Source organism: Pristis pectinata, chromosome 4 (assembly GCF_009764475.1).
Source record: "Pristis pectinata isolate sPriPec2 chromosome 4, sPriPec2.1.pri, whole genome shotgun sequence".
In the NCBI taxonomy this organism is placed as follows: Eukaryota; Metazoa; Chordata; class Chondrichthyes; order Rhinopristiformes; family Pristidae; genus Pristis; species Pristis pectinata.
Genome location: NC_067408.1, coordinates 72,452,673 through 72,477,527, shown reverse-complemented (window position 1 = coordinate 72,477,527; position 24,855 = coordinate 72,452,673). Strand labels below are relative to the sequence as shown.

General features: G+C 43.4%; 1 protein-coding gene across 1 annotated transcript in view; it reads left to right on the top strand.

The window, feature by feature from the left end:
- The first annotated feature begins 966 nt into the window (after positions 1-966).
- egfl6 (EGF-like-domain, multiple 6) overlaps positions 967-24,855 on the top strand; it is a 53,836-nt gene continuing 29,947 nt past the window's right edge. The window contains exons 1-5 of the mRNA XM_052014449.1: positions 967-1,068; positions 14,532-14,638; positions 20,491-20,583; positions 21,233-21,352; positions 24,036-24,155. Coding sequence (XP_051870409.1) covers positions 995-1,068; positions 14,532-14,638; positions 20,491-20,583; positions 21,233-21,352; positions 24,036-24,155 — 514 coding nt within the window. The 5' untranslated portion in view covers positions 967-994. The remainder of the gene's footprint in view (positions 1,069-14,531; positions 14,639-20,490; positions 20,584-21,232; positions 21,353-24,035; positions 24,156-24,855) is intronic.

Here is a 24,855-nt window from a genome sequence, read left to right as displayed (position 1 = left end):
TGACATGAAACTGAACACCCCATCAGAAACAGAGCAAAGAGCTGAAGAGGAAAACTTGAGGACGTCAACTGTTATAAAATTAAATTGAATAAAGTTTTAGAAATCTGTAAAAGATCGTGAGGAAATTTAACTCTAAAAAGGAAAGGTGTGAGAATGTAAAATCCAGAGATGGAAAGAAGCCAAGAAAGAGGCACAAACCAAATGTGTTTTTGCTTTCTTGCAATAATTTCCCTTTATTTTAATCAGGGCAAAGTAATTCATATCATTCACCAGTTTAAGGCAATTCCACACCAATTGTATTTTTGATTCCTTGCAATAATTTTCCTTTATTTTAATCAGGGTAAATCAGTTCATATCCTTTCACCATTTGAAAGCAGCTCCACAAAGCCAAACTTGTTTTACCTTTATTAAGTGCTCTCCTCAAATGGCAAATCAAAAGAAAAGCAAGACCTCGCAGTTGCATGAATAATATAGTGGAACTTTTCTGCAGAGATTTATTAGTTTAACGAGGCTTCAACCATGGTTTCTATCTGAATGCGCTGCAAGGATTCAGTCCATTATTGTGCCTGGGAGGCAGGGCTTGGAACCACCTACATCCCAGTCATTCATCACTGCGAGCCCTACTCACAAATTTGTCGTGCTCCAGCCCCCCCCACCCCCCCCAGAACTGCTGGCAATCCAAAGAGTAGAAACGTCACTAAGTGGTTTCCTGAGGCTGCCAGGTTGTATCATTTACATAACTACCATGAGTTGTATGGGGGAAGGGAGTAAAGAACAAGAGCAACAGGAGAGGTTCCTTTCAGTGCAACAGTGTCACCACCAGAAGCACCGTGCACATGTATACGGGTGAGGAAGAGAGCAAGAGAGAGAGAGAAAGAGATAGCAAGAGAGAGAAGGAGAGAAAGAAAGGGGGAAAGGCTGAAGTCTATCCAGCTGGAAGCATTTAAACTGTGCTTGCCCTGTGAAGTATTTTATAGAAGTCTTAAAGAGAAAGATGTTGCACAGCGTGTGGATAAGTCTGCTGGCATTTGTAGAGCTTGCTGTTAGCGGGAAAACAGAAGTTTACCGGTAAGAATTTTGTTAACAGTGAATAAAGATTTCAAGAAAATGATTATTTTAAATTCAAAAAAGACTAGATTGTTCATTCCAATCTGAAAGATTGCACCTAAATAGAAGTAAAATATTAAACCTGAATGTCTTTGTTCATTGGGTAGTTACGACTGGAGAAGTTTTGCAACTAAATTGGCATCAAGATCGGCACAACATCGTGGGCCAAATGGCCTGTCCAGTGCTGTACTGTTGCATGTTCTACGTAAATGAGTACTATATAAAGTGAAATTTTGTATAGATGGCCAATATTGATGGGATTTCATTCACCTCAATAAACGCTAATTTTAGTAGACCAACAAAATAAGTGTTGTCTGTCTTGTTTAGATAATGTGACATTAATATTAAATTATGTGTGTGTTTGCATTGAACGATTGGGCAAAATTATAAACAGTTGAGATTCTACTTTGGGCATGATCAGAAAATTGCATCCGAATGCACTTGAAGTTGCATTGGTTAGGCTAAGCTTCAGGTTTCCACTGATATTCACTTCATAATCACCAACATTAAATCTTCCACAATCCAGTGCAATCAGGCAGTATAATAGAACATAATCATTTCCTATTTCTATCCTTTTAATAAATAATATTCATTAATGTATTTTGATTTAAGTCTGTGCAATTTTATTAATTCACTTGCTTTTCAGAAAAATAATATTTTAGCAAGGGTGTCCTGTGTTCTGCGCATTAAAGTCATAGAGTCGTACAGTAAGAAATAGGCCTTTCGGCCCACCGTGTCCATACTGACCATTGTACTTATCTGTGCTAATTGCATTTGATCCATAGCCTTCTACACCTGTGCAATGCAAGTGCATATCTAGATGCTTCTCAAGTGGAATGAGTATAAAATTGCCATAAGTTACATTGGATCATTTACTAGTTTCATTGGCTTATTCTGGTCCTTTTTTTTCATAAATTAAACATTTCCTGATATGAATGGAGTCCTGAAATGTTTGTATCAGTGTGCCTGAGAAAGCACGTTGAATTGGAAGAGGCTGCTTGAGCCAGTGCAGTGAGTAGAACCTTGCTGTTTTGTCCTAAAGGAACCCATCAGGGCAGGGAATTCGGGCCAATTAGTTCTTGAACCAGAGTAAAGATAAAAATCACAGTAAGTGTAAACTAAACGACTTTAAGCACAACTCATGGATATTTTGAGTTCCCTGATCTTTTGTACTAACTTCCACAGCTGACTGTACTGAAATATAGTAGCATTAGAGACAATCCATTAGGCTGCTTCCTGGGATGAGAGGTTGTCCTATGACAAGTGGGTATAGAAGCTGGACCTGTATTCCCTGGCATTTAGAAGAATGTGAGGTTACCTTATTGAAACAGTGGAGGTGGTTCCACATGTGGGAGAGTGTCAAAACGAGGGGACATAGTTGCAAGATAAGGGGGCGGTCACTTAAAAATGAGATGCATTGGAACATCTTCTCGCAGAGAGTGGTGAATCTGTGGAATGCTCGATACCGAAAGGTTTGTTGAAGCTAGATCACTGGAGGTATTTAAAGTGAAAAAGGGAAATTATTTTTTTTGAAGGATTGGGGAATTAAGGGCAATGGGGAACTGGCACAGAAGAGGAATTGAGGCCAGTGTAGATCAGCCACGGTCACGTTGAATAGCGGGGCAGGCTTGAGGGGCCAGGCGGCCTAATTTTGCTCTTATTTCTTGTGTGAATCTGGGCACTAAGCTATCAGGCACTATTGGAAACTCTGCTTCAGAATAGATTATCACTGGCTTAAGCCATGCTGGTTTTCTCTACCAGAAGATGAAATATTGAAAAAGATTCCATGCAGCTTTGCATTCAAATATTTGAGATGTGAACAAATGATGTGGATTTGTATGTGACAATGTGCAGTTATCAGATGGTCTCTATCCTGTCTTCATGATATGTAATTTGGCTGTGCCAACCTCCCTCTTGATGGGTTGGTGTCAATTTTCAACATTTTCACAGCATACAAACCGTACTCTGTGGAGGAAATGGTACCCTATGGAACTTAAGAGGAAAATCATGGTGTACTCTCAATGAATGGAATGGAAAAACAAATAAGTTTCAGATAAGAATCATACAGGCCTTCCTGTTTCAAAAGAGAAAAAAAAACATATCATTGCAACCTAATCCTGATAAGTCAAGCACAATTTTTTCAGTGAAAGTTATCCAGTTATTTGAAGTAAGCTACATAAATACAACAAAGTGCATAAAAACAATATCAGACAACATGAATCAGGCAAGCAGTTGACATAAAGTGTTTGGATTCAGATATGAAGAGAAGCTTTGTATTTAGGTGGGCTATCATGTTCAGACTGCATGTGGGCCTCATTACCTACAGGAAAGCAGGAACAGTGAGGGGGAAGCCACAGAATGCCTTGTGCAAGGGCATAGACAAAGGAGGTCCTGACTAATCTAGCTGCTAGGACCTCCTTCTCAATGTTTCCTTGCCTGGCACTTGACTAAATTGACAGGCTGGCTGTCAGCCAGGCAGGAGAAGCAATGACCAGAGGCTGCCAAGGAAGAGTGGGAGCAGTGGAACAAAAGATCGTAGCTGTCACAATGTCAAGCAAAGAGCAAGCTCAGAGAACCCAAATGCGGCACACTGGTACAAGACTGGAGTCAGGATGCTTCCTCAGAACCAAACACAGGCAGCAACCAGAAGGCATCTTGTCTCAGGGCCCTGAGGTGGGGTCCCAACACAAAAACTGGACATCCTAAGAGGAACAGTGAAACTGGGACTGCTCAAGAGTTAACAGCTCTAAGCAGCAAGAGCCACAGTATACCCAAATGTTGACCAATACTCTGGCAACTAGTGCCAGTGAAACCAGGGCTCTTATGCTAGTCTCCTGATGAGGCTCAGGTGTGTGTTGTTATGCAATTAGTAGTGCATGGAATCCATGTGCTACACAACGAGGCACCATCAATGGAGCCGAATTGCGGGCCAGCGCTCAGAACCATGACAGTAGCAGGCAGAGCATGTCACACTCGTGGCAAAGAGCTGGACTGTGATTAGCAGAAGAGAGACAAAAGGCTTCTTAAATGGGTTGCAGTAGGGAGAACTCCTGCTTCTCCTGGCCTACAAGAAGTGGCTGCAGCTCCCATTTCCAGTTCACCTCTGAACTCTAATAAAACATCAAGATATCCATTCAATTTAAGTTCAACATCAATCTGTCACTTGGACAGTGATGAGAGGAGAGGGGGTTCTGAAGCAACACACATAAAATGCTAGAGGAACTCAGCAGGTCAGGCAGCATCAATGGAGGGAAATAAACAGTCGACGTTTCGGGCCGAGACCCTTCATCAGGACTGGAAGGGAAGAGGGCAGAAGCCAGAATAAAAGGGTGGAGGGAGGGGGAAGAGCACGAGCTGGTGGGTGATAGGTGAATCCAAGTGAGGGGGGAAGGTAGGTTGATGGGGGAGGGGGGAAAATGGGAATGATGTGAGAAGCTGGGAGGTGATAGGTGGGAGAGGCAAAGGGCTGAAGAAAGTGGAATCTGATAGGAGAGGACAGTAGACCATGGAATAAGGGGAAGGAGTTGGGGAACCAGAGGAAGGAAGGTGCCGGTGATGGGCAGGTCATGAGGGCAGGGGAGGGGAAAGAGAAGTGGTAAAGGGGCCAGAGAGATAAGGGAAAACCAAAAAGGAGGAGGGGGGGGATCTGATTTAAGGTTGTTTATGAAGTTCCCCACCTCTAAGTATCAGTTCACACAGACGTCACAGAGAAAATGTCAGCACACGTCTACAGTGGGCTTGTGACTCATTCCCTGTTTTCATTCCACCTCCCTCGCCTACCACCCACCCATCGTGGGGATATTATTCTCAAGACCCTGTGTCCTCCATTAAGGGTTCAATACAAACAGCTTTGCCAGTCCCTCTGAAATGGATCCTTTCCTGATCTGATCTCCTGCTATTTCTGAAATTCCTATCACTTCTCCAGAAGGAATATTGATATTACCCATGGAACATAATTTTCAATATTGATACCTTTATTTGTGCTTTTAATTGTCTTAAATTTTCATGCATTGGCTGACAAATGTTCCTAAATTTTATTTTATTCATTTTCTAAAATGATTAAAATTAGCCATATCGCTAAATATATTCAAGAAGGAGTTAAGAGTTTGCTCTTAGGGCTAGAGAGATCAAGGGATATGATTTAAATGAGGACCTTAATTATAACCCTACATCCTGAAGAAGTTGTTGGTGATGGCAGGTTAATATCTGAAATCGCAGAATTGACTTCTGCTCCTTCAAGCTGAGAATCTCCTGCCACCATTTTATCTGCAACACTGAAATGTAGTTGACATCTGATAGATAAATGTTAATTGAGGTCAAATGATGTTGTAGGGGTTCCAATACAGAGTGCGACGAATCAGTGAAACCTCCCAAGCATGCCATCTAATGCTGACTACCTACATGGCCATGGCAATTTGAAGGAGAATTTACCCAAAGTCTGAAGGTGTTGGAGATGTTTCTGCAGAGCTGATTGGTCTATAGCTGAGAAGGGTGCCATTCTCTTCATATAAAACCTCATTGGATTTTTCTTAATCTTCTCTGCCGAAGTTATCTCATGCCCCCTTTTTGCCCTCCTGATTTCCTTCTTGAGTACATTCCTGCACCCCCTATACTCCTCCAGGGATTCACTTGAGTCCAGCTGTCTGTACCCGATCCATGCCTCCTTCTTTTTCCTGGGCAAGTCCTCAATATCCCCCATCATCAAGGGTTCCATACTCCTACCTGCCTTGTCCTTCACTCTTAACAGGAACATGAAGACCTTGAGCTCTCACTGCATCACCTTCCAAAGCCTCCCACTTGCCTGTGGTCCCTTTGCCCACGAACAACCTACTCCAATCAACCTTTGCAAGCTCCCATCTCATACCATCAAAATTCACCTTTCCCCAATTTAGAACTTGAACCTGTGGACCAGTTCTGTCCCTTTCCATAACTATTATAAAACTAACAGAACTATGGTCACTGGTCCCAAAGTTCTCCCGCACTGTCACCTCAGTCACTTGCCCCTCCCTATTACCCAAGAGTAGGTCAAGCTTTGTCCTCTCCCTAGTAGGGCCCTCTATATATTGCCCAAGGAAACTTTCCTGAACACACTTAACAAATTCCACCCCATCTAAGCCCTTAACAGCATGGTAGTCCCAGTCTATGTTAGGAAAGTTAAAATCCCCTACTATGACAACCCTATTATTCTTACAACTCTGCACAATCTCCCTGCACATTTGTTCTTCTAATTCCCATTGACTATTGGGTGGGGGGGAGGGAGGGGTGGTAGTACTACCCCAAAAATGTGATAGTCCCCTTCTTACTTCTCAGCTCCACCCATAAAACCTCACTGGACGATCCTTCAGTAATTTCATCTCTGATTCCTGCTGTGACATTCCCCCTAATCAAAAACGCAACTCCCCTCCTCTCTTTTCTCCGCCTCTATCCTGTCTAAAACACCTGTACCCTGGAACATTAAGCTGCCAGTCCTGCCCCTCCCTTAGCCATCAGAATCAGAATCAGGTTTATTATCACTGACATATGTTGTGAAATTTGTTGTTTTGTGGCAGCGGTACAGTGCAAGACATAAAGACATAAAAATTACTATAAATTACAAAAATAAATAAATAGTGCAAAAGAGGAATAACGAGGTAGTGTTCATGGGTTCATGGACTGTTCAGAAATCTGATGGCAGAGGGGAAAAAGCTGTTCCTGAAATGTTTCTGTAATGGCTATAACATCCCAGTCCCACATAGCTATCCGTGCCCTGAGTTCATCCACCTTACCTGTCAGACCTGTTTTATTTATCGCTGCTATTAAATCTTTTCTGGAAGTCCACCATTTGTTTTGGTTCATTCAGGAGTTAGAGAAATAGATTTTAAAGCCTGACTTTGTTGCCCATTTCTAGTTGCCTTTGCGAAGGTGGTGGTGAGCTGCCTGTGAACCACGACAGAAAGTGGAGTGGAGGTACTCCACAGTACTTTCAGACAGGATGTTCTGGGATTCTGACCCACTGCTAATGAAGGAGCAGTGTTATATTTCCATGTCAGGATGCCCCATGACAGAGGGGAACTTAGAGAAATGACATTCCCAATCATTAGTTGCCATTATTCTTCTGGTTAGTAGAGTTTGGGGTTTGGAGGACACCTATTACACCACAGAAATGAGCAGATGCCATTTTGCAACCTATTGGTGATGCATGCCATTAAATATAAACAAATGAGGTCTGCAAGCTACAGTCATCTGGGCTTCATGCCGGTGATATTGTGCAAGATTACTTCTCGCGCTGACCTCCAACCCCATGGCCAACCTGCTCAAATCCCACTGCAGGTTAACATTTGAGTTCTATTCCTGACACAAATATTTCAAATCCCTGTGGCAAGTTTTAAAGTTCTTAAGTTGGCTACTTACCAAAATACTGATTCCAGCTGTGTTGGAATTCCAGCCATTTTTAGGAATGACTTTAATTGGAGGCTACGGCACTGGTTGTATTGTTCTTAAGCCCTCACTTATTCCACTGTAGTTGATTGAACAGAAGAGGCCTGGTTTACTTGGGCTGTGTAGTTAGGAAGAAAGCAATCCAGAATAACCCAGGTTTGACCACAGTACAGGCATTGCTGGGGCAGATAACTGATGGAAACTGCAAGCATGTGGAGTGGCTGAGCTGAAGAAGGTAGATGCATTTACAGTGTATCAGAGAGGTAAAGGTAAGATATGTCTGTATGTGTAGCATCTGTAGGCTCTTTAGTGTTCCTCTTGTAAAGGCAAATAACAGAGGTAGAGCTATCAGCAGAACATTCTTTATTGAAGGCAGTAACTCTCAAATAAGGGCAATGCTTTGTATAAATACGTATCAAAAGTCACAACACATAGTGTATTCATATTTCCTTGCAACACAGTAAAAAGCCATTCGGCCCACGAAGTGAATGTCATCTCTCAGAGCAATGCCATCAATCCATTCCCCCACTTGTTTCCTCTAACGTTCTCTCTCACATGCACGTGAACACCCTTCTCCCACCAGCCACTTACACTGAGGGTAACGTACTGTAGCCAATTCCCCTACAGCCAGCACGTCTTTGGGAAGTGAAGGGAAACTGGGTGAAAATTAGTGGCAAAATTTATGAAACTGTCGAGTTCCACACAGTTGCAAGAGGTGGCACCAATGCAGTCATCGATATAGCAGAGAAAGAGTTGAGGAATGGGGCCAGAGTAGGCTTGGACAGAGACTGTTCAACGTACCCAACAAAAGAGCAGGCATAGCTGGGCCCATGTGAGTACCCATTGGCTACACCCTTGGTCCATAACCGCGATCTATATCTACCTGTTGCCAGTCGCTTCAACTCCCCCTTCCACTCCATCACTGATATGTCAGTCCTCGGCCTTGTCCGCTGCCAGGAGGAGTCTAAACGCAAACTGGAGGAACAGCACCTCATTTTCCGTCTTGGGATCTTACAGCCTAATGGCATGAACATCGAGTTCTCCCACTTTAAGTAAACAGATGCCACCCCCACCATGCCTCTTCTTTTCTTCCCTTTCCTAGCCTCTCTCTTTTTACTCCTCACCAATTTTTTTCTCTTCTTTTCCTCTCCTCCCCTCCCCCCATGCTGCCTGCCTCCATACCTTTGACCCATCCCCCAGTGGGTCTGCTCTCCCCTCCTCCCCCACACCTGCCTATCACTATCTCTTACCTGCATCTACCTGTCACCACCCTGTGCCCAGCCTACCTCCCCTCTTTTGTCCACCTATCATTGCTCTATTTCTTCCCCCCTATATATTAGGTTTCCCCTTTTCCTATCTTCAGTCCTGAAGAAGGGTCCTGACCCAAAACGTTGACCATCTGTTTTTCTCCATGGATGCTGCCTGGCCTGCTGAGTTCCTCCAGCATCTTCTTGTTTTCTCACCCTGTAGACTCTGTGCTTTTCTTCCTTCCTCCTGTCCATTTTGAAGTCACTGAGCCATCTCTTCTGATTCTCCCTATATGGTTGTCTCAAAGGCGCCCAAGTCCACCATGGCAGTATTCGATCTGTCTTGCTGCACCCTGGCTGCACTGCATTTGGCTGATAGCAGGAAGTCCATGTCTGCTGTGACCTCCTGCATTGGATCTTTAGAACTTGTGAATTGCGACCACTTTGCAAACTAGTCCCTTCTTAAAGCATCCAACTCATTCTGTGCCTGAATCAGACTATGCAGTAATTAGGAGACACAAGAGACAGCAGATGATGGAACCTGTTGCAACAAACAAGATGCTGGAGGAACTCAACGGGTCAGGCAGCATCTGTGGGTGGAAATGGACAGTCAACGTTTCAGGCCAAGGCCCTTCATCTGGACCCTTCATTCAGTAATTAAACAACTTAGAACTCTTAAGGTTCTCAGGCTTCTTCATCAGATTGTCTGCAGCACCTTGTGCTGAGCGTTTTGTTTCTCATCTTGTTTGTGGGCTCCTGTAGTGGTCCGGCTATTGTCCTGAAGCTCCAGTGAACTGTCTCTCTCATGCTGTTCAAACAGCTGCCAGATCATAACACTCAAAGGATGCTTGCCACACAACTGGTGCATCGGAGCACCACTCCTCTAAGCTTATAGTTCTTTTGTTTGGAACTGCTTGCCTTCAAGATTTCTGAACATTCTCATTGTTCAGAGATAGCCAAGTCACTGTCCAAGCATTGCTTCTACCTCAGTGTATTCATGATGTCTTCCCTGGGCCCCAGACTCACATCTCTCCCTCTGGGACCTTCTTCACCTCTCTTATGTTTTGTACCCTCCCCTCAGAACCTCAACAATATTATTTGCTCTAAAAACATTTCTGTTTATTCGCTACACAGTGTGAATGGTTGAACCTGCTTGAGTCACTCAAGCTTGTTAATGTTGTCACAAACCAGCAACAAAAGAAACACACTGAGCATGATTCAATGTTAAAAACTATTTTATTAATTACTACTTATGATAATACGTAAAATAAAAGTAAAAATGTTAGTATGTTAGAATTCAAAAATGTTAAACCTCGAATGTTAACCCCAAAACGAAACTCTTCGTGTGTGTGTGTGGCAAAGTCCCAAACTCCCAGTTCCGGAATGGTTCTTAAAGTTCAGTTCCGCAAGCCATAAGGTGAAACATGAGCAAGGGCTTCTTCAACAACCACCGTTGTCTGAAGATAAGACGTAGACGTAGAGAAACATAGAGAGAGTAAATACGAAATCCAAATGTTCCACGATGGAACCCGAACGACACTTCAGTGTTTACTCGGTAGTGACTTCCTCACCCCGAAAAGCATCCGAATCGTGGTCGTCCACACACAAATACCTGTTTCCTTCTACAGGTCAGCAACAAAGTGAACCCCACCGGATTACTTCCAACTTCCATACATGGATTTCAGTGGCAGACACAGTTATAGTTTCTCATCCATCGATAGAGAAAACTAGCAGGCTGGTGTCTCTCTCCCTTCTCTCTCTCTCTCTCTCTCCTTCTTCTTCTGACTTCTTCAACAACGTCATTACGTCCTTTATCTTCTATTGACGTAAGCACGCCCCACACACACACTCTCTATCTTAAAGGGACTTTCACTGAGTCCGTAACAATGTATTCACGGTGGCCATAAGAAATAGAAGCAGGAGTCTGGTCATCTGATTTCTTGCACCTTATCCACCATTCAGTGACATCATGGCCGGTCTTCTGCTTCAATGTCACTTTTCTTCACCAACCCCTTTTCTCTTTATTCCCTTTAAAATCTATCAACCTCTGTCCTGAAGAAACACGGTGGCTTGAGTCTCCACAGCCCTGCTAGGTAGTGTATTCTAAAGACTCACTGCTCTCTGCATGAAGAAACTCCTTTTTACTGAAGTCCTGAATCACCAGCCCCTTATTCTGAGACTGTGTCCCTGGTTCCAGATACCCCAGCCAGGGGAAATATCATCTGCATGTATACTCTACTGAGTCCCATTAGAATTTTGTACACTTCAGTGAGATCACCTGCCCGCCTTCGTCAATGCTCTACACCAGATAATTGTCCTGCTATTCCTTAAACCATGAACATTTCTGTCCATTCAGTACTTCCTGTTGTCCATCTGGTATAATTAATTCAAACAGAGGATAGATGGAACGAGCTGCCAGAAGAAGTACTAGAGGCAGGTACAATTACAACATTTAAAAGACATTTGGACAGGTACATGGATATAGGAAAGGTTTGATTGGACATGGGCCAAATGCAGGCAAATGTGACTAGCTCAAGTGGACACCTTAGTCAGCATGGATAAGTTGGGCCAAAGGGACTACTTCTGTGCTGTATGACTCTATGACTTTAATATTTGTTACTATACTCAACCAGAGAGGAGGTTTGAGGTATTAGAGGTTGGTTGAATAATTCTTTGAATACTAGACAAGGGGATCATGAATGAACTTATTTATCACGCTGATGTTTGGAAGTTCAGCCACATGATGACGTTGGTTGGGGAAGAGTCAGGTGAACCTTTCTGCCGTTTCATTACCATCCAGGATTAGTCTCCAACATTTCTTTACCTCCTGAGCTTGGAGGACCCAATCCCTTTTCGATGATCTAATTCTGGGATATGCAGCAAACCTGAAATTCCTTGCTGGTCTGGATTCCAAGGCTCATCTTGACTTGTCCATAAGAACATACAAAAATAGGAGCAGGAGTAGGCCACTCAGCCCATCAAGCCTGCCCAGCCATTCAATATGATCAGGCCCCATCTCTTCTTCTGTGCCAGTTCCCCATAGCCTTCAATTCCCTGATCTTTCAAAAGTGAATCCACTTCCTCTTTAAACACCTTGAATGATCCAGCCTCCACAGCCCTCTGGAACAGAGAATTTCAGAGATTCACGACCCTCCGTGAGAGAAGAAATTCTGACACGCCTCAAGTTTAAGTGACCATGCCCTAACCTTGTAACCATGCCCCTCATTCGAGATTCTCATGGAAACATTCTGACATCAATCCTGTCGTGCCCTGCAAGGTATTAGTCCAGGCACCAGAAATGGGACTTGAAAATTCGAATGATCTGCTCAACAAGATTCTGTTCTGGCTAAGGCCTTTCAAAATTACTTTTTGCATCTGTACTTGCATGCCTAAAGGATGTCACCAACCCAGGCTGAAATAGAAACCCCCCTCCTTCCCTTCCAGCCAGACAGCCACATTGCTCTGACTGAGCAGTGTTGTTCTCCTGAACAGTCCGTAAAGCTATAAATCATCATGATGATCCCCAGACTGCAAACAAGCATAGTATGAAGTCACACATCACTCAGTCTCTGGACAATAAAGAATAAAATATCCTTTTATCCATTCAGTTGATGGGGTCTTTATAAACTCAAGAACTGCATGAGGATCCAACCGCCCACAGGAGAAGGTGGAGCTCTCTGTGCTTCGGAAGGCACATGTGAAACTGAATAAGCACAAAAGCATGCCTAAGCAGAGCAACAAAGGCCTGCCTCTTACGCTGAACGAGAACTGACTCACTGACATCACAGGTCAAAGACACAAGGGACTGCAGATGCTGGAATCTGGAGCAACCCAGAAGACAGCGGAAGAACTCAATGGGTCAAACGGTATCTACAGAAGGAAATGGACAGTCAATGTTTTGGGTCAAGAGCCTTCATGTGGACTGAGAGATAGAGGGGACATAACCAGTATAAAAAGATGGAAGGGAGGTGTGGAACAAGAGCTAGCATGCGATAGGTGGATCCAGGTGAGGAGGTGATACAAGTACCAAGGAAGGACATGTGGCTGTAGTAGCAAGTCTGTGTGGTCAAAGAGCAGGAGAAATCACAGAATGGAAGCAGTGAGAGAGGGTCTCACAGAACTCCCATCAAAGAGAGGAGGAGAACGTCTTCAGAGTGGTCAATAGCTTGAAGAGACTTTGCAGTGGAGTAGCAAAATGGGGACGCAAGAGACGGCAGACACTGGAATCTGGAGCAACACACCAGGTGCTGGAGGACCTCGGCGGGTCAGGCGGCAACAGTTGCCTCGCAGCAGCTGTAAGGTTGGCACTCTGATCACTTTCTCAGCCACTGACAAGCAATGCTCGTGGCAGAAATCAGTAGCAGCTGGATTTTCTATGTCACGACAGGAGGGAAGGCTACCTTCTCAATGCAGGCACAGTAGTGTAGTGGTTAGCGTAACGTTATTACAGCGCCAGCGACCTTGGTTCAATTTCGGCTGCTGTCTGTGAGGAGTTTGTACGTTCTCCCCATGTCCGCATGGGTTTCATAAAATACCTTCAAATGATCAGCAACTGTTGTCTTCAATGTTTAGAAATGACCCAGTACCAAAACAATACGGCAAAATCACTCTGCTAAATGACCTCTCACCAACTGACAATTAGGCACAGGGGCCAGTTCAGCATCGCCATCTATACAGGGGAGGAAATGTGAGTGGAACCACAGGGACGTCCCACAGAGGCACATGGACACCCCTAGCTACCCTTAATTCTGCCGTCGAGTGTAACTGGAGGGCATATCAACATCACAGCTGGGTCAGGAGAGAGAAATTGGAGCTGCCATCTTTAGGGTCTCTCCATATCAATTTGTTTGCTGGATTATCTCAACATCGTCTTAAATTGGTGTTTTTATTCTGTGTAATAAAAAATGTAGGTCATAAGTTCCAGTCTTTCTCTTGGTCACCCAGTAGGGTCTGTGCTGCTTGTGTCTTGAATACAATGCTCCCATTCAGCTACCTCCAAAATCCATCTTCACGGAAAATAACATGGCCCAGACACTGAGCACTGATCACAGCTTCAGTTCCTCAATGGTCACAACACAATCACAGATTCACAGGCCATTGAGGCACACCTAAGATGCAGGAGAGTCACGTGCAGCTCGTGACTGTTAACCAATAATACTCTCACTACTTCAGTCAGAAGACTGTGAGTTTCCGCTCAAGAGATTTGAGGACTAAAATCCAGGCTAATTCTCCACTGCAGTGCTGCAGGAGTGCTGCACTGTCAGAGGTGCCATCTTTCTACCCCTACAATAACTATCACAGTATCTGTGGCAATGCTGACCTTATCTAACGGTCAGGTAGGTGAGAGACACCCTCTCAAAGTAAAAATTCAATAGCGCTATTTTGAAGAACGTCAAGGGTGTTATCCCTGGTGCCTTGGCCAACATTATGACTCCATAATTATATCTAAAAGCAGTTTATCTGGTCTCAATCATGTTGCTAGTTGTTTGATATTGCTGTGCACAGATCGTCAACCACATTTCCTACATTGCAGCAGTGCCTATACATCATGGATAAAGTACATGACTGTAAAGTACTTTGGGACATTTTGAAAGAGATGTGAAAAGCACTATGTGAATGCAAGCCCTTTTTTTCCACTGCCAGTACTATTGACTTGAAAGGCTGTCAACTTTAATGCACAGGCTTCTTAGCAGTATGAGAAAAAAAAGACAAGAAGTAACTGTAACTAAATGTTGACACCTCTGTGTTTTTCTCCCTCAGGTTTCGAGACCGAAGGCATTCTGGAATTCAGCCTGGAGTTTGTCGCTATGGATCCCGATTTGAATGTTGCTATGGTTGGAAAAAGAATTACAAGGGACACTGTGAAGGTGCAGAAGTAGCAGTATCCTTCTCCTGCCTTTCCAATGTAGTGAACTGCATCCCAATCCCTACCTGAAGTTACTGTAACATGGTTTCCAAACCCCTGGCCTCTAGCATAAAAAAGGTCAAGGGCAGCAGACACTCGGAATATCTCCATCTATATAACTCTGTCCAAGTCGCACACCAGTCTGACTTGGAAGTATATCACTTCTCCTCCATTACCACCAGGTCTAAATCCTGGAACAAGCTGCCCAAGATCACTGTGGGAGCACCTTCTGCAGCAGTTCCAGAGATGGCTCACCGCCACCTTCTCAAGGGCAATTAGGGATGGGCAATAAATGCTGGACTTGTCAGCAATATCCATATCCTGTAAATGAATATTAAAAGAAATCTTGTGACTTCAGAATGAAGACAGAAGAATAATACATTTAAATACCATCATCCATAATCCTGAAAATGTCACAAAGCAATTTCCAGCCCATGCAATGCTGTTGAAATGCAATCTCTGATGTTACATCGACACATGTGGTTGTCAATTTGTGCACAGCAAGGACCCCAAAACACTCAATTGAATTTATATTGCCCCTTGTAAGTAAATAAAATGCTTCAAAGGTATAGAGGAAGTAACTGCCAAGCTAGCAAAGATGTTATTAGAAAGGATGATCAGAGGTGGATTATAAGGACGGGGTCTTAAAAGAGTAGAGGCAAAAGTGGAGGGATTTAGGGAGGGATTTCCAAAGAATTGGACCCAAAAAGCACCACTAACAACATGGGATAGTATCAGATATCAACCAACACATTCTGTTTCATTAACTTGGAACCAAATGTGTGCAAAGTGAGCCATGTTCTTGCACATGTTTAGCAACTATTCGAAGACTAATTTCTACTCCCAGACTTCTCCAAAGGCACAGAACAATATAGCCTTCCAAGGTGATGTTCTGATCCTCAAAAGCACAGATTGTGGGTGCATTTTGGAGGCACAAGTGGCATTTCCAAACATGCACCTTTATCTGTTGCTATTGGCCTCCTGTGTGGTACCTCAGTTATTGAAGCTCAATGCCAGATAGAAAGCAGGAGCTGAACAATAACAGTAATTGGGAAACTTTGTGGAGTTTTTCCCTTTGAAGTCTGATTACAATTCCTGGATCACCATTTTGACAAGGGCTTGTGAGAACCAGTCTGTGTAAACAGACTGCAGGAAGTGTACACACCTGTTTTGCCAATGGCCTGAAGTAAGTGTATGAAGCATCTGATGAAAGCTTCTGCACAGGTCATAATTTTGTGTACAGAACTATTTTCCCACCAACTAAGTCTTAGCAGCGACAGAATAAATGCTTGGCTCCAATCTCAACAAGTAAGCATGTCATAGACAAGGGAAACCAGCATCTGTGTGTCTGGTTCACGCTGTCTGAACAGTTTACCTCATGTCAAGCCATAACTCAGATGATTATTCCAGAGGCGCCAATATCTACCATGTTAATCTATCTGGTACATATTGCCTGTGTAGCTATATTATGCAGCATTAATTCTTGGTTAATGTAATATTTTCCTTCATATTTCTCTCCACTGAGAACTAAATTGATAGCTTAAATGACATAATGTTGTGATGACCTGTGGCTTGGAGAATGTACAAAACTGAAAGCAGATTTGTGGCCAGAATTTCTTCCGACATATGGGTTTTGTATTTAGAATGTACAGCATGCAGAGTTTTGAGGATGAGCAGGAAATATGGCTGCCTGCAGAGATGCTTAATCCTGCACCCTAGAGAGGGCAAAATGGTTGTGAGCCAACAGCTCTCGCCAGTGCCTTAGTGGGAAGCTCATTCCAAAATTTTCCCCTAAATTCCACATTGGATCGACTGGTGACTACCTAATATGAATAACTCTTCATCTTCCTCACAAGAGAAATCATTATTAATTTGATGGCCATTTCTGTCTGTTCCATTTTACCCAGTAGCTGTAACTTCCGAGTTATAATATTAGTGCCTCTGTGCATTTATAGTTACTTCAGATGTGGTCCAAACACACTTCTAGACATTGAACATAACTTTGCTTTGATAAATGAACCCCAGAATTGGTTTGCTTATTACACACTTTTAAACTATCACTGATTTGAGTGAGGAATCCTGGTTCAACTTTCAAGGGCAGAGTTTCTTTCCTGTCATACACATTTTTCATGTTGCAATCCCCCATTATGTGCAAGTGGAAACATCGATGTGTGCCTTGAATAACTTGTACGATTGCAGAATTCTGTGCATAACATGCATGCACTCCCAAAGCATTCAGATTGCACAGCTACCCTGACACACTGGTCTGTGCACATCCACCTAACACACTGCGTGCCTCATGTTTGGTAGATTGGTATTTAAAGGGATCATCCATTGTTGGCAGGTCTGATTTGTAAGGGAACTCATTGTATCCATGAAGTTACATCTTGGGATTGCCAGCATCACAAGTTTTTACTCCCCACAATGAAATAAAGGCTGCTGTATTTTGGATAAAGTACGGTTGTTTTGATTGTGAGCTACTGGGCTATTGGGAGCAGGGAAAGAGGACCTGAGGACAAGACCAATAAGCCCATAGGAGAAGGAGACAAAGACGCTGCCCAGGAGGGCCTATCCCCCAAGTGTCTTCTGAGAACACAACAAAGATGTGACAGTGAGATTGCAGAGGAGCTTCACCAGGATGTTGCCTGGGATGGAATGTTTCAGTCACGAGGAGAGACTGGAGCAGCTAGGTCTGTTTCCCTTGGAGCGGAAGAGGTTGAAAGAGGACATGATAGAGGTATATGAAATTATGAGGGGTATCGATAGGGTAGGCTGCAGGAAATTCTTCCCCATATCAGAGGTAGATAAAACGAGAGGACATAGGTTTAGGGTAAGAGGTAAGAGATGTAGCGGGGATCTGAGGGGGACCGTTTCTCACTAGAGAGGGGTGAATACCTGGAATACACTGCCTGAGAGAATGATGGAAACAGAGTCATTGACAGCATTTAAATAGTGTCTCGGTGAGCACTTGAATCGACTAGGCCATAGAAGGCTACGTGTGAAGTGCTAGAAGATGTGATTAATCACAAGTGGGTGACCACTGGTCGGTGTGGATGTGGTGGGTTTCCATGCTGTATGACGCTATGACTCTACACATGTAGATACAACAGTTTATCCTGAGGCTAAGGTTTTCACAGCCAATAGTCACTGAGACCTCCCATTGTCCGCAGGCTTGACTCCAGCCAAGGACCAGTGCCTGGATCTCTCTGCAGCTGGAGCTGAAGGTCATGATGACCCTGAATTTCTTAGGTTCAGGATCATTCCAGGCAGCATCAGATGAACGCCACACATCACAACTTGCAGCACACTGCTCACTGGCTGTGTAACAAGACAGAGATTCTCCACGCAAGGAGAGAGAGATTTGCATCCATCTCCTTGGGCAGCAGTTAGCAGGGCCAGATAGGCACGGGGAACTTGCTAGACTGTGGGATTCCCAAAACTTCAGGAAAGGACAGACAACACACTTGAGGTTTGACAGACTCTACATGGACCAAACTTGTTCACCAACAAAAAGATCGATGGATGTGCAAAGAGTGTGTGAAAACTGCCAGAAGATCCTCAGGGTCAATCTCTGCACTTGAGAAACTCAAGTGTCAGGTGTGGGTTAGACATGGACGGATGGGGTGGATGTTGGCTGTGGTCAGGTCAAGTTCAGATTGGCCATGGTTGGGTCAGGGTCACTTTATCGTGGATGCTGCTGCAAGTAAGTTTTTCATTGCACCTGTGCATACATGTACTTGTCTGTATGACAATCAACTTGACTTTGGTTTTGACTTTGGTCAGAGTGGGGTGAGGTTCACTGTGGACAGATCTGGGTCAGTTTGACACTGGTCGGGTCGGGGAGAGGTTGGCTGTGATCGGGTCAGCGTCAGTTTGTCATGGTTGGGTCAGGGTTGGTTTGGCCATGGACAGATCTGGGTCAGTTTGGCACTGGTCAGGTCAGGAGCAGATTGGCCATGAAAATCAAAGGATTGAAGGGGCTAGAAATCTGAAATATAAACAGAGAATGCTGGGAGCACTCGGCAGGTCAGGCAGCATGTGTGGAAATGGAAATGGAGTTAACGTTTCAGGTCCAACGCCCTTCGTCATAACTGGGAATATTGCTCTTTGGCCTGCCAAGTGTTTCCAGCGTTTCTGTTTTTATTTGAGACTGGCAGTATCGGGTTGAGTTTCAATCTCATACCCAATCAGATGAGGCTTCTTGCTCCTGATGACTCACCACATGTAAATTCTGGATGGATGGTAATTTGGATGGTTACCAAGGTTTTCAATGAATTGTCATCCCAGCAGAATGCACATCAAAAACATTGGTAATTGGTTTATTAGTGTCACATGTACTGAGGTACAGTGAAAAGCTTTGTTTTGTGTGCTATCCATACAGATCATTTCACCACGTCAGTACATCGAGGTAGTACAAGGGTAAAGCAATAGCAGAGTGCAGAATATAGTGTTACAGTTACAGAGAAAGTGCAGTGCAGGCGGACAATAAGGTGCAAGGCCATGATGAGGAAGATTGTGAGGTCAGGAGTCCATCCTATTGTACAAGAGATCCTTTCAATAGTCTTATAACAGCCGGATAGAAGCTGTCCTTGAGCCTGGTGGCATGTGCTTTCAGGTTTTTGTATCATCTACCCAATGGGAGGGGGGAGAAGAGGGACTGTCCGGGGCGGTTGGGGTCTTTGATTATGCTGGCTGCTTTTCCGAGGTGGCGAGAAGTGTAGACAGAGTCCATGGAGGGGAGGCTGGTTTTCGTGATGTGCTGAGCTGTGTCCATACAGACTATGATCCCACTATCTGCCCAGGGCCTGAGCTGGACTTTACATTTTGGAGGCTTGCTTTAAATAGAGGCAGTTTGTACACAAGTGCCCTGAATGTGTTTGATAATTATTGGGGGAAGTGGGGCATATCACTGCTGGTTTAGCCCAGTGCACTCACACCTGCTTCTTCCCCACCCTATTTCACTTTAGCTAAACACCCTGTCCCTCTGACATTGAGAAGGAGTGAGACTCCATTCTGCGTGATTCAATTTTAATATCTTTCACTTCCAAAGAAACATAGCTTCTAACTACAAATGGGGCTAAATTACCAAGTAGGAGGGGTGTGGATAAACCAAGGACAAAATCAGTCACCTGATCAGAATCTGATTTGGAAATATGGCATTTAAATATTGGAAATCTGTATTTTTTTCATGGATTTAATAAAAATATTGTCAAAAAAAATTGGAAATTCATATGCAGTCCATCTACATCCAAAGAGACAGAAAGACCGTGGCGGCACAGTAGCGTAGCGGTTAGCGTAACGCTTTACAGCACCAGCAGCCCAGGTTCTATTCCAGTCACTGGCTGTAAGGAGTTTGTACGTTCTCTCCCTGTTTGCGTGGGTTTCCTCTGGGTGCTCCGGTTTCCTCCCACATTCCAAAGGTGTACGGATTAGGAAGTTGTGGACATGCTATGTTGGCACCGGAAGCATGGTGACACTTGCGGGCTACCCCCAGAACATTCTATGCAAAAGATGCATTTCACTGTGTGTTTCGATGTACGTGTGACTAATAAAGATATCTTATCTTATCTATCTTAAAACAAGTTAGGACTTGGGTAACTTTTCTGAGTAAATATCCTTCCATTGCATTTAACTGATCTATTCTACTCAGGCTAAAGTGAAAGGTGCAGCTACTCTTTATTTTTTGCTGTTTGTCCCTTCTGTTAATTGGGAAATGAATCCTTCATTAAGACAATAGAAAATAAAACAGAAGGATGTAACCAGTCAATCACATTCTAATTCTGCTTTAATTCCCTTGATTTGATTTCTTTGCAGCTGTCTGTGAACATGGATGTAAACACGGAGAATGTATCGGGGCAAATAAATGCAAATGTTACCCTGGATTTACTGGTAAAACATGTAACCAAGGTGAGTGCCAAGACTTTGTATGGTCTGTAACTTCTGAATCAGGTGAAGCCATGGCACCAGTATTTGCAGAGAGGAATGTCAGAAACCAGACAGGTTTGGGTACACAAAGGTCCTGTTGAACTTCACAAAAACCAGCAGCAAGAGGCTGAAACTGGGACACCTGGAGACAGTCTCTAGCAACCAGAACAGAGGATCTAAGATATGGCAGATGCTGGAAATCTAAAATATCACAAGAGAAGAAGATGGGAGAAAACCAGAGATTGGGAAGGAGAAGCATCAATTGTTCTCCTCAAGAGTGTAGTTAAAAAGTATTTAGTCTCCGTACTGGCATGTCTCATTTCTGTTTCATTACTTTGCTTCTTAAGTTCCAGTTGGGACCAGTTAAATTCCTTTCCCCCCCACACATGCTGCTGGACCTGCTGAGTTCCTCCAGCAGATAGTGCACTGCTGTGTCTTAAAGGAGACACTTCTTCCCACCTTTATGAATCCCGCACAATATACCATCACCATGTTTGTGTTTTCAAAGCCTTTTGAATACTTTGCAGGTTTGTGTGTTATCCAAGAGTGTAATAAATCAGCTTATAAAACAAATAAATGTGGTCCTTTCAGCTATTTATGTTTTGTTCCAATGTTTTTTTGGCTGCTACAGACTTTAACGAATGTGGACTGAAGCCAAGGCCCTGTGAGCACAGATGTATGAACACACATGGCAGCTACAAGTGCTACTGTCTGAATGGCTACATGCTGATGCCTGATAGCACATGTGCTAGTGAGTAACTGGAGTGGTGTAATAAAATACTTGTGCTGCATGAGTCATCTGAAAAGTTCATTATGTTTTACTCCCAACTAACTTTTAATTTGTATTACTTAGTATGACTTCTGGTATTCTTGAGGTCAATGTTTCTTAAAAGTTCAGGACCAATGCTTATTTTATATGTTAAAATACATTAAAATGATGGTTCAGAATTTGCTATCAAAGTTATTGTGAGGTGAATGGTACTTGTCATGATTTATCCATTAATGATACAGCAACTTCAGGCAAGGGGCAGACAGGTAAATGTCCAGACATTGCTGCCAAAGGGACACTGCTCTGCATTAGCTTTGAAAAAAATTTATCTTGGTGTCTGCCTAAAATTGCATTGGTGTGATAGCTATGAACAAAATGCACCACAAAATACATTAGTGCAAGCAAGTACAAACAAAAAATGTTTCTAATTGTTAATTACAAGACAAGATGAGAATCTCATTCCTGCAACTTTGAATATTTTAGGGAGATTCCAAATACCATGTTTCACTTGCTGCAACATATCAGCTCAAACTTCCAGCAACTTTATGGGCTTTGGAGGAACGGGGCTAACTAATTGTAGATGTGCTGCTACAGAAACTGTCTCAATATTACATTTAGTTCTTGGCACAATACTGTGCAATTAAAAGAAAAGATTTCTGTAATGGGAGACACAAATATGCACAGCTTTAATTTAAGCCACTGAACCAGAAACTGATAAGACTGGGTACATCATTGGCCTGACATCCAATTGAAGTCAATGGAAAGTGATATTGGGTGTGGTATAAGATTGGCATTCCAGCCAACTCCACGGGTATCCTTCTGACTGAGTTAGATTAAAACAACCTCCATACCTTCAGTAAATAGCCCCCTTGTTCAATGATTCCACCTACAAATCCTAGATTATTTTAAGAATAACATCAATCTAATTTGTATAGGACAATGCCCTAAGGTGCTTTATAAAAGTCAACAGAGCAAAAAAAAAGATAAATGAATGAATGCTGAACCAAGAGTCCCACGAGAGATGCCAAAAGATTGATAAGGAGGTGGAGAGAAGTGTGGAGGTGCAGAGGGCCTTAGAACATAGAACTGAGAACAGTACAGCACAGGAACAGGCCCTTCAGCCCACAATGTCTGTGCCAAACTAATTAAGCTAATGACGCCTAATCCCTTATGCCTGCACATGGCCCATATCCTACCATTCTCTGCACATTCATGTGGCTATCTAGGAGCCCCTTAAATGCCTCTTATCGTATCTGCTTCCACCACCACCCCTGACAGTCCATTCCAAGCACCCACCAATCTCTGTGTAAAAAACTTACCCCTCTCACCTTAAATGCAGGGAATAATGCTGGGACTGTTCTAGATGCCATTTCCCAGGACCCTGTCACCACAACCTGGAGGTGACAATGGGGAGTTTTCTTTTCCCTTTAATTTTCCCTGTCTTCTTTTTTGGGGATTTATCTGGCTTCCAGTCAGATTGTCTCCAATAGCAGGAGTGGCAATCAAATGCATTCTCTGCCTGTCTGTGGCACAGCAACTGGAAACACAGGAGCACTATGTCAGCAAAGCAATATAATGCCAACAGGGCACCCACTGCCATTGTTGTTGACAAATGCCACAGATTTAGGACAAATAATGAACAGATTTGCTGTTAGCTGGGTGGTTTTGTGATGCAGCAGTTGGCAAAAGGGACCCTGGGTGCTATCTGTGTGGAGCTTGCATGTTTCCCCGTGACTGCATGGGTTTCTTCTGAATGCTCTAGTTTCAGAGAGTTAAAGAAGGCAAACAGAATCAAAAGGGGAGTTGCTGGGCATGTGTGCAAGAGAATAAGTTGCAGGGAAAAAGGAGACAGACGGTAGGATGAATGGCAAGTCTCCTCTGAGGGGCAATGGACCAAATGGCCTCCTTCTGGATCACTTCAAGTGACAGAAATCTGACCTTTCTTAATCCTGTCAAAGCACTTTCATTTTACAATATTATAATGTAATCCAACTATATGTAACAGTCAGCGTAATGCTATTACAGCGCCAGCAACCCAGGTTCAATTCCGGCCACTGTCTGTAAGGAGTTTGTACGTTCTCCCCGTGTCTGCGTGGGTTTCCTCTGGGTGCTCCGGTTTCCTCCCACATTCCAATGACGTATGGGTCAGGAAGTTGTGAGCATGCTATGTTGGCACCTGAAGAATGGCGACGCTTGCGGGCTGCCCCCAGAATACACTACGCAAAAATTGTATTTCACTGTGTGTTTCGATGTACATGTGACTAATAAATATATCTTAATCTTATCTTATAAATCATGTTAAGGCTACTGTGAACAATGTTAAACCAACACTTTGCTCTACGTCCCTTTCACGATCAATCTGTTATGCCAGAAATAACTCAAGCTCCACAATAACAGAGATCAAATAAATAATGCTCTTTCCAGTTGTCACCTTCCTTTGGGAATAATGAAGAATAAAATATCATTTTGCCCAGCCCCCTTCCCACAGCGCACAGCTCATTCAGTCTGTGTCACCTGCATTAGCAAAGATTTGGAACAGATTTGAATTTTGGTCACCCAGAAAAATGGAGGGAACAGAACAGAATGAACCATCTGTTGTGGGGTTGCTCATGTGTGCTGAGTGTTTGTGGCTCCTGGATGAACTTACAGATTTGGTGTCTTTTAGATTCCAGGACATGCGCTATGGCGAATTGTCAGTATGGCTGTGAGAATGTGAAGGGAGAGATACACTGCCTTTGTCCATCCTCTGGACTGCAGCTCGGACCAGACGGGAGAACCTGCGTAGGTCTGTGCTTCATTCATGTGTTAGAGCCCAGTTTGCCAGTTAAGAAGGTCATGATTTACAGAAGGAAATATTTTTTTTCACATAATGTATCCCAAATATATTAAGTTCAATTGTGGATTATTGTTTGGTCAAGGTACAGCAGTTGTGTTGCAATGATGTCTGGTGTTCTAAGACCACCGTTTGTCTTTCCTCTTTGACCTTAGCTATTTCAACACCATTCCTGTTTGCTGACTGCTTTTCCTCCCTCTGTGCCATTGTGGAGTTTGCACAGACAGAAAACACATTGCACTGATGAGAGCTTTGAGTGTTCCCTGACACTTGATTTAACAAGGAGGAAACACAGGAACAGACTGAGCTTCTGTAGCTGTCAGGCATAAGCTAAGATGGCTTGTCTCCAGCTGTCTCCAGCCTAGCCATTCCCATCTATATTCCAAGACACATCTACTCAACAATGGCTGAAAAATGTTTACTACAGAGGCGTAATTCTACTTATAAGACAAATATGTGGATTACTAATAGGCATTAAGTTGACAATGGGTCCTAGATTTTATGTATGCTTCGTGAGTGGAGGGCATTTCATTGTATTAACTACTTTGCTGCTGATAGAAGCTTAGATAAGTGAGTGACACATTTATTTTTAACCATGTGCAACATACTACCCCCCACTCCTATTAACCATTATAACAGCTGGAGACACACA